This window comes from Cornus florida, unplaced genomic scaffold, assembly GCF_030987335.1.
Source record: "Cornus florida cultivar Cherokee Brave unplaced genomic scaffold, ASM3098733v1 CherokeeBrave_3.0.0_Hap2_Chr01, whole genome shotgun sequence".
Classification (NCBI taxonomy): Eukaryota; Viridiplantae; Streptophyta; class Magnoliopsida; order Cornales; family Cornaceae; genus Cornus; species Cornus florida.
In genome coordinates this window covers 90,554,250-90,565,009 of record NW_026775571.1, presented here as the reverse complement: position 1 = coordinate 90,565,009, position 10,760 = coordinate 90,554,250, and the positions used below count along the sequence as shown (strand labels likewise).

Below are 10,760 nucleotides of genomic sequence, written 5' to 3'. Positions count from 1 at the left end.
TCAGAGGGCTCGGCTTTGGATGATGTTGGCAGTGATGGAGTGACGGCAGAGAGGACGGACGGTGGTGAGAAGACGGGCTCGGCTGTGGATGACTAGGTGGCGAGCTTGGCCGGTGGAATCAAAGGCCGGCGAGCAAGAGGGAGGGCTCGACAATGCAGCAGCGGTGACGGCAGACAGCTCGGCCGTGGGCAACTGGCTGTGGAGAACGGTGGGCGACGACTGTGGAGAGCTTGGCTGTTGGCTCGGCAGTGGATGACTCCGTGGTGATGATGATAGTGTACTGTTTGTTTGATTTTTTTTTTTTCAAATGAAAAGTAATAAAACTGTTACACAGTTGATGTAATTGCAAAAAAATTGTGAACCTAAGGTTGTATAAGGAGGTTGAGAAAGGTAGTGGTGGTTGAAGAAGAAGAAAATGATGGCGAAAGGAGCTGGCGGTGATGGAAGAAAGAGTCGGTGGTAAAGAGAGAAACATGTGGGTAAATTCGTCAAAAAGATTAGACAGAGATGGAGTTAGGTTAATATACCCCCCTCAATATAGTTGAGGGGGGTTAATTTCTTGCTAAACATACAGATAAGGGGTTTTTTTTGCAAGTGAGTGATAGTCAAGGAGTTTTTTTGCAATTTGTTCAAATATATATAATAAAATAAAGACTATAATTTCAATGACAAGCTATACACATACAATTAAATTTGAAAGGATATATATATATATATATATATATATATATATATTACAAAATGAATGGCTTCTCTTTTTTACCAAAACACGAATCACACGTACAAATTATTTTATTTTATTTATTTATTTTTTTTTTTCTTGAATGGGATTTTTTATTGAAAGAATAAAAGTAAGGATAATACTTATCCACTCAATGAGTAGGAAGTCCATACTTACCACGTATGTGGCACAAGATAGACGTATGTGGCACAAGATAGAGTAACAAATGTCCCTATATTTACAATAATAAAAATAAAAATAATAATTTGAGAGCTATTCGGGGTAAATCCAAACAAATCTGAATCAAGTTTTAATTCATTCTCTCTCCTCCCCCTTCTTTCTCAAACTTCTATCATATGGAAGCCCTAAGCCAAAATTCTTTAGTTAAAGAAGTAAGTTGTTTGTCTAATAGCCCTCTCATCTTTGATCTGAATATTACACTCAAAGGACAGAACTTACTGGTAAAAATTGCAGGTTGATTTCCGTAGGTCAACCTTAACCTAGAGAAAGAAGAAGAAGAAACCAGGATTCAGACCCACATTTAAAGGTTTAAGGTATCAAATCTAAAACAAAAAGATTATTAGACCGTACCTAAATTTGGCTGTGTTAACTCATCAAAAGCCTTAAAACGGTGTGCGTCAATTGTTATAATTCATAGCCTAATTGGGAGTTGCACACAAGAATCCAACGAATATGCAAATGTGGTTCTAGACCTAAATGAAAGGAAGAAAGGTTCCTCTTTTTAATTTCTGCAAGTGTACCTTCTCTTTCCTCCTCCACATCTAATTTTCTTTTTCTTCTTCTTCTAGTTCTCCAAAGATATGAGTTTCTCTCTAAAAATATGAGGGCCAGATTGTCAGGGAGAGAACGAATGAGATTAGGACTTTGACATGATAGAAGCCTGACAAATAGGATTAGGACGGAGAATTAGAATTTGATTTGGATTTCAATTGGGTTTAAATTATCAAATTATTTATTTTTTTATTATTTTAAATGTAGGGACACTTGTCCCTCTAGTCTTGTACCACATATGTGGTAAGGGTGAATTAATAAAGTCAGAAAAAGAAACGCAGATTGGTTACAACTACATATATTCACTTGGATTTAAAAAAAAAAAAAATTCAATTAATTAGGTCATGGATCCCAATCAAAGCTAGCTGTATTTGCATTAGGGATAGGAGGATTAAATAAAAAATTAAAAATTAAAAAAAAAAAAAAAAGAAAAAGAAAATTTAGTAATATTAGTCAAGCTCGAACTGACTTGAATAATCCAAATATTGATAATACTTAACGACAATTCGAGTTCACATTAACAATGAAAGGATTTTGAATCCATTTTAGTGCGAGAATCCAAGATTTGACAATGAAATATCGTAAGTCTCAAATTTTATGAAGGGGTAGTTTGCACGGGAACAGGTGAAACGTGCGTGGGTAACTTAACACCAAATTAGGATTACTCATTCACTCATTTGTTAGGAACACTAAAGAAAATGAGATTTATGTGGTTCAATAAACTGTTTGGGATTATATTTACTCTTTCTTTTCTCACAAACTCAATTCACTTTTTTCTCTAGAACTATTTATCTCTCGTCTCTATTTATAGAACCTTCACACCAATTTTTTTACTGACTTACAAAAAGTTACCATATCAATTTTGCTCGACAACTTCACAAATTAAAATAAAAAAACTCATTTACGCACATATCAACCATATTGGAGCCGTCTATAAAAATTGGGTTGGTCCAACTTTTCATGAACTTAATTTTCCGAGATGCTGAACTGGTCCACAAAAATTAAACCCATTCAAATACTCCAAGGACACAAGAATTTGAGTCACAAGCCCAACTATTAACTCTACAGGACTCAACCTCATCTTTCACGTTGTGGGACAGAGGAGATGGATTGTGGACCTCATTATTCCTTTGTAAGAAAGTAAGACTTGTATGGCATTCTTCTAAAGCGAAAGTGAATCTGAAAGAGTAAGAATATGGACCATTAATTTGGCACAAGCAACAATACCTATATTAAATTGGGCAAAGCATATACGTCTGTGTATATATATTTTAATCTTGCTTGGATATATATATATATATATATATATATATATAATGATAAAGTGCAAGGAAAAAAATCATGCTATATGCATAATATGCAAATACTCCCTTGTTCAAAATATTCCCATATTTTTCAATTTGAGCAAATAAAGACAATTTTTTAATTTGAAGACAGAAATACCTAAAATGCCTTTAAGACAAAATAAAAATTAAAAACACTTTTTTCAAAATTTTGGGGGTTTTATAAAAAAAAAATTGGTGGTTTGGAATATCTTGGGATTTTTTTAACTATAATATATATGTGGATTTTATAAATAAAAAAAAAATGGAGTTTTGGGGTATTTTTGGGTTTTATAAAAAAAAAATTTGCATTTTGGGTGGTTTTATAAAAGAAAAATAATCAAAATTGATGATTAGGGGCAATTTGCTATAAATTTTAAATTATAAAAATTAAAATGCACATACTAAATAACAAAGATGTTTTTTGCTCATTTTTTATATAGCAGAGATTTGATATGTTATTTGAATTGCTTGAAAAGAAGTGGAGTGACTGACACTTTTTTGGGGGAATTTTTTTTTTTTTTTTTTTTTTAATCTCACACAAATGTAGTTATCTTTTAATAAATAAATATGATTCTATTTATAAAATGGAAAACATTTAAACTCAAGAAAATGATTGAACAAAAAAAAAAATTAATCTCACACAAATGTAGTTATCTTTTAATAAATAAATAAATAAGATTCGATTTATAAAATGGAAAACATTTAAACTCTAGAAAATGATTGAACAAATTTACACTTTGGACTGTCCAGAATTATAAATGTTAGGCTGAAGGGCTTAATATGTGATACGATATTTCGTGTTTTGGGCCTACGCCTGCAAAATTTTGTCCTTTTGTTTTGTTTGAATATGTTTGGTACCATATAACTCGCCTGTGCAAACCTGTAACTCGTCTGGTATAAAAGCTTGCTTAATATCTCACACCCGCCCATTAAAATTGCCATAATTACCCCCTAAGGGGCATAACATCCACGTTTCTACGTGGTAGAGTAGGCTTGTTACATGTGACAACAGGACAAATTTGGAGTGGGGGTGTCATTTCCGGTCCTTTCTAAAACCATTTAGCAAACAACTTTCGCACCCATTTAAGACCACCTCAATTTTTTTTATCCCTAATTTTTCCAATCAAATTTTAAAACTCATATTTCAAAATAAAAAATAAAAAATAATAAAAAAAAAACACATTCTTTCAAACTTTACACAATTTAACCAAATAAATAGCAACATTCCTCCAACGATAAAGGCAATTTTGTATATAACTTAAAATATTTTGGTAAAATAGTATTTTTTGCATTCTAAAATCCTCCTCACCCAAACCCATTAAATCGGCCTTCAAAACCATTTTATACGAGAAGGACCATTTTGTCATCCCTACTAATAAGTCACCGTAAATGTCTACAGTTAATGATCTCATTTGTTTTTATTTTTATACTGAAAGATAATTAAATTTTGTTCAGATCTCAAATTATAAAAAATTTATTATTATGTTGCTAAAAGTCAATTTTCTGTACCTCATAGTAAAGCTAATGAGAGTACAAACTTCTATGGTTTACTTTCTAGCTTTTTTTCATATATATATATATATATATAATACACTTATTTCACAGCAACAAGACATGCAAGTACCATACTCCAGCTATTGTAGGCTGGCCTTAAAATACATATGTAGCTAATGCTAATATCAAACTGTTTCAAATGAAGCATAAACTGAGTTTCAGAGGAATGAACACTTTTGCGCAACCATTTCTTGATATAGTCTTTGAAACAAAGTGTTGTCTACCAAAAAAACTTCTACTTCCATGATGTTTGAAGCTTTGATTGCAACAAAAGTTGATGATCATATTTTCCATCTTTGGTCTCAACTGAATCGATGGTAGAGTCTTCACACCCTTTTGATTTTGGTATTCCAATGGATTGTAAATTGCATTCGTTATGTCTTGAAGCAGATCTGTTTTGGAGTCAAATCAATTGTTGGAGTTGAAAAACATCTGAAATACTTTCAGACATGATAAATGGAGATGCTTGCATGGTTTGGGCAAATCATTAAAGCCATCCATCAAAACATGTTCAAGTAACTCTTTCTTCTTTTCTTCCAATATCTCCCTTACATTAATGATTGAGCTTTCAATGTCTGCCCGTGGGTTTTCTTTCAAATCAAGCAAAACAAGGTTCATTTTCCCATCCTCTTGTTCCTTCTGCAGAATATATGAATATATATGAAATATTTTAGAATGTTTACGTGTTAATAGTGGGCATTAATCCAAATGTTATGATCTCTCATCCAAAAAGAGGAAGATGAGTGTTCGAGCCATGACAGAGCAACATTGTAGGGGTGTATGCGTGTGCTTGAACTTTCCAAAAGAGAAAATGTTTACCTGTTCATGAAAAGGTACGTTAGTTAATTAACTAACCTGGTAGCTTTGAATGTCATTCAACAAACGAGCAGTGACCATGAGCAATTTCGTGACAGTTTCGTACTGCGCGGGCTTAAGTAGTCTGTGAGGCAAGCTCGGACCCATAAAACACAAAACCAAAAGAACTATAGTGTTCATAACAATCGATATCATGCCTGTTTCAAGGTATTTATCGATGGATGGTACATATCCACTCTTGCTCCATGTAGTTTCGGTTAGCCATGAAACAAATATCCACTCTTGCGCCAATTTCACACAAGATTTTCTATATTATTTCAAGCTTTAGTTGATAAATAGCTCAAGCATTTGTGAAGTAACTAGTTGAACTACACATGTAAAAAAGCTTACTATATTTTGTAGATCATTTGTTATGTCACTCCCTTGTCGATGGAGTTATTTCGCTGCAATGTCCCTCACAAAATTGTCAAGGGCATGAAAGATAATCTTACCATGGCCACTTAAACCTTTACTATCCCTTCTGTTATAAAATAAAAAATAAAAATATATATATATATATAACGTGAGACAAGGAGAGCTAGAAAAACAAAGTACTATGCAAGGTGTTCTTAAGTAATTCTAGACTGAAAATAAAAGCATACATACATACATACATACATATATATATATATATATATATATACCTTGGAACCGCATTGGTTAATCGCTGTAAGTCATTCAGAGAGCCTTCCATATCATAAAAATCATCGGCAACTGTAATAAGTATTGCACTCTTGGCAACTACCATTTAAATAGGGGAATTGTGAGGAAGAGAGAACTACTCACTGCAACGGCAAAGTAACAGTATGTAGTTTTCTCCCTCCCAAATCCCATTTAATTAACTCCTTGAACCACCTATAAGAAATGATGAAATAGACAAGCCATTTTGATTAATTGCATATTACTATATATGCATAAATATAACTATCATGTTTTTTGTGTGTGTGTGTGTGTGTGTGTGTATATGCATGTACCTTTTAAGTTCCTCTAATTCGTTCCTGTAGATTGATTGCCGAAACTCATAGTTCTCCACAGCAAGTTGCATTAGCTTGTCATTTTGAAGACATGATTACTCAACATTTTATTGTTTTTTTTCATTAAAAATATCAATCATATTAGTATGAAATTTAAAAATCTAAAGACTGACTTGTACCTATAGGAGACCTTTCCAATGCACAGAGAGCGGACGTTATTAAATTCAATCCAGTTTATGTGATCCAGATGATTTAGACAAACAGTTCATGGAACTGTCAACTCATGCTCGATCTGTGCAAAATTATGGAGTCATATGATTAATGTGATTAATATACACCACCGGCCGGTGGTCTAGCGATATAAGCCCCTTACTTCCCAAAAGGACATCAAGGGTTCAAACCTCTATAGAGGCATATGTGTGTGAGTATCAACTAAAAAAATTTTAATTTCAAAAATACATATCTTCAATACATAAGAATTTCTACTCAAACCTATTTGAAAAAACTGGACCAAATAACCAAGGAATAAAAACAAGTGAAATGCATACTACATAGTGGGACGCAAATATAATTTTTCCATAAATAATATTATATATATAATTAATTTATGGTAAAGAGAAATAATCTATATATACTTTTTAAAATTTAATTTTCTATATAAAGTACGACATGCTAAGAAATTTATTGTAAAGGAAAAAAAAATCCTATAGTGCTTCAGTTGTTGATTTATTAGTTTGCAAAGAATGAAGAATATGTTTAGTTCACACTCCTGTGAATAAAGTCTCACTTTGGAGAAGCATCAATCGGCACAATGATCTAGGGGTTCCATGGATTTTATTGGGGGATTTTAATGTCCTTTTGCATGTTAATGAATCCTTTGGAGGGGCAAATAGATGGACCCAAGGCATGTTTGATTTCAATGATTGTTTTCACAAAAATGAATAGGAGGATTTAAGGTTCTTAGGCATATAATACACTTGGACCAACAACAGTTTTGGATGTGCCAACATATCTAGAAAACTTAATAGAGTGTTAGTCAATCAAGCTTGGATGCTCAGAACTCCACAAGCTGCTTGTGAATTCCTTGGGCATGGAATCTCAGACCACTCCCCTATGGTGGTCAACCTTAGTAATATCTCACCCAAAAGAAATCTTCCCTTCAAAATTTTCAATTTTTGGGCACTCAATGAAAAGTTTTTGGACATTGTTTTCCATGGTTGGCAAAAGGAAGTGCATGGTATAAAAATGTTTTGTGTGGTGTAGAAGCTGAGAGCACTGAAGTACCCCTTGAAACTTCTTAACAAAAGGGTTTTTGGATCTCTTCACAAAAGGTTACTAACTGTAAAGAGGAGCTTCTACAATACCAAATCTACCTTGATTCTAACCCTGCTGATGACCAGTTGAAACTCATGGAAAGAAACCTTCCAGCTAAGTTCAGTGAGCCATGCTTGGCTGAGGAGATCTTTTTCAAGCAAAAAGCACAAATCCATTGGCTAAAGGTTGGGGACCAGAATACATCCTTCTTCATGAAATCCTTTTCATCCAAAGCAAATCGAAGGAAAGTTGTTTTAATTGAAGACTCTTTGGGTAACACTGTTCAAGGAAATGACCTCAGAAATGAATTCTAAGCCATTTATAGAACGTTCTAGGCTAGAGCTACACAAACTACTCAGGTATGGCTTATTTCTCAAACTTAATTTCTAAGTCAGTCCCACCACACCTCCTCCCTTTACTCACAGTCGTACCTACTGATTTAGAAATTAGGGATTGCATTCTCTTTTAACCCTTATAAAAGCCCTGGACCTGATGACTTTAACTCTTGTTTCTTCATCCGTGCTTGGCCAATTATTGGTTAAGACATCATTGATGCAATTAAGGATTTTTTCATCTCTAGGAGAATGCTGTCTGAAATCAACTATTCTTATATTGCCCTTGTGCCAAAAGTTCCAAACCCTTCCACAGTGAGTGACTTTAGGCCTATCTCTTGCTGCAATCTCATCTACAAATGCATTCATAAGCTAATTGCAAATAAGCTTAGCTTGGCCCTACCTTCTATCATCAATCCTGCACAAACTGCATTCATAAAAGGTAGGCAGATTACAGACAATATCATTCTTGCTTATGAACTTCTCAATGGGTACCATAGATCCAACCACCCACCTTGTTGTACATTGAAAATTAACCTTAAGAAGGCCTTTGATTCACTACATTGGCAATTCATCCTCAACACTCTCCACCTTTTTGATTTTCTATTACAATTCATTAATTGGATTGCTCAATGTATCTCTACACCTTCTTATTCTATCTCACTCAATGGGGAGCTCTTTGGTTTTTTCAAGGGAAAGAGATGGGTTAGGTAAGGTGACCCCATCTCTCCCTTGCCGTTTATTCTTGCTATAAAAGTCTTATCCTTATCTCATGAAAATGCAACTTCATCAAGCCCTTGTTCTAAGTTCCATTGGAGGTGCAATAAGTTAAACATTAGCCACCTTGCTTTTGCTGATGATTTGCTTCTCTTCTCCTTTGGAAATCTTGCCTCTTTCAATATGCTACATTCTGCCCTAACTAAATTCCTTTAATTCTCTGGTTTCTCTATTAATTGTGCAAAGAGCTAAGTTTTCTTCTCTGGAGTTGATAGCCATACTAGAGCAGCCATTCTCACACTGCTTCAATTTGGTGCTGGAGTTCTACCAATCATATACCTAGGATTACCTTTGACCTCTTCTGCAATCAATGCCACAGACTGTCAATCTTTAGTTCATAAAATCACAGCTAGAATCTCAACTTGGACCTCAAGGTTCCTCTCCTATGCAGGAAGGGCTGTCTTGATTAAATCCATTCTTCACTCCATCTAAACTTATTGGTCTCAAGCTTTCATTCTTCCTATAAGAGTCATTGAACATGTTAATCAGATTTTAAGATGCTTCTATTGGTCTAGAGTTGGTTTAAAGAATAGTGGTGCTAAGGTGGCTTGGGCTGCCATTTGTAGACCTAAATTAAATGGTGGTCTTGGTTTCAGTTGTATTGACCTTACTAATAGAGTTTCTAGTCTCAACCACATTTGGAAGTTATGCTCTAAGAAGAGCAGCCTTTGGGTTGATTGGACCTATAAATACCTCATCAAAAATAAAAGTTTTTGGACTCTTAAACCATCTTTCTCTCAGTTAAAGGTTCTGGAGAAAGTTACTGAAGCAAAAGGATATGGCTAGGGGGGTTATCAGACACAGAATTGGAGCTGGCACTGACACTATGATGTGGATTGAATTTTGGCTGCCAAATGGTCCAATTTGTGATCAGTTGGGCCTATCAGAGATGGATATTCTTCAACTTGACACAAGTGTCAAAGTTGATAGTCTAATATCCAACTCACAATGGACAATTCCAGCCGCCCTACAGTTTTTTCCTTTTCTCCTCTCTGAATCTTTCACTACACAGCTCCAAAGCCTCCCCCTACCATCACTGGTACCTGATTCAACTGAATGGCTTCCAAGTTTACCTTTGGGATTTTCTCATAAACTCACTTTGGAATACTTTTGTCCACCCTCATTGTCTTTTGCATGGCACAAGTTAGTTTGGTTCAAGCATTGCATCCCTAAACACAGTCACATTTTCTGGTTGGCAGTTAGAGAAAAATTTTGCACTCTTGATACAAAGCCAATAATGCTACACAAGCATTACACTAATGTAAGTTATCTTTGTCCTTCTAATTGGGAATCAATTGATCACCTATTCTTCAAGTGCAAGTTCAGTCGAGCAATATGGGATTTCATTCAAAATGTTGCTAGATTCTACATTAGGCCTGATTATTGGAAAGAACTTATTCCTTGGTGTTCATCTCATTGGAGCAACGAAGGTTACACAATTCATAAACTCATGCTCTCTGCTGCTGTTTATTATATTTGGCTTGAAAGGAATGCTAGAGCCTTCAGGAACAAAGCATCTAATGCTCCTCACACCATTAATCTCATCAAGAGCTGCATCAGAGCAAGGATTGTATCACTGGTTCTGAAGAGTGGAGTTGAGTTGAAGCAAAAAGGAACAACGGAGGATCTACAGAAGATGTTCTTGGATGGCTGCACTTTTACTGGGTGTCACACTTGGATCCTCCCAGATTAATGTGATGCATTTGATGCTGTTCGAGGTATCTCCAAGGGTGGGATTATGTCACAATTATTTTTCTTCACTTTGTATTTATGAGCATTGTCATTGGTGTCTTTTGGTGGATAGGCCTCTGGTTTAGAGCTTCTTGGGTTACTCATTGTGTTGTTGATGTATTGTTTTGGTTCAATTTGCTCCCCCATACTTGGGGGCTATCTGTACATTCTTCCTTCATCTAACATAGCTTTCCATTTATCTAAAAAAAAATAATAATAAAAAAATAAAAAAAAATTATATATATATAATTTTATTAGCAAGCAAAATAGTGCATCAATTTTTAATTTATTGCCGGCAGAATTTCTTAGGAGATAATGGTTGAAGACGTCTAGATAGAATAAAAAATAATAATAATAATAATAGTAAAAGAAGCAACCGGGTAGA

At 34.4% G+C, this 10,760-nt stretch overlaps 1 protein-coding gene and 1 pseudogene across 1 annotated transcript; one reads left to right on the top strand and one right to left on the bottom strand.

Moving 5' to 3' along the window:
• On the bottom strand, nt 1-7,711 carry LOC132277262 ((E,E)-geranyllinalool synthase-like; annotated as a pseudogene).
• Nucleotides 7,712-7,838: 127 nt separating this feature from the next.
• On the top strand, nt 7,839-10,337 carry LOC132277252 (uncharacterized). The gene is made up of 3 exons (XM_059779065.1): nt 7,839-7,894; nt 8,116-8,358; nt 9,392-10,337. Exons 1-3 carry the CDS (start codon nt 7,839-7,841, stop codon nt 10,335-10,337), a joined length of 1,245 nt encoding a protein of 414 aa, XP_059635048.1.
• Nucleotides 10,338-10,760: the final 423 nt, after the last annotated feature.

Excerpts from the sequence above, each read along its gene's own strand:
- LOC132277252 (XM_059779065.1), top strand. The coding sequence starts at position 7,839 with ATGAATTCTAAGCCATTTATAGAACGTTCTAGGCTAGAGCTACACAAA. Across the intron at positions 7,895-8,115 it reads GAGCTACACAAACTACTCAG|GAGAATGCTGTCTGAAATCA; the intron begins GTATGGCTTATT and ends TTTCATCTCTAG. Across the intron at positions 8,359-9,391 it reads GCTTATGAACTTCTCAATGG|GTTCTGGAGAAAGTTACTGA; the intron begins GTACCATAGATC and ends TCTCAGTTAAAG.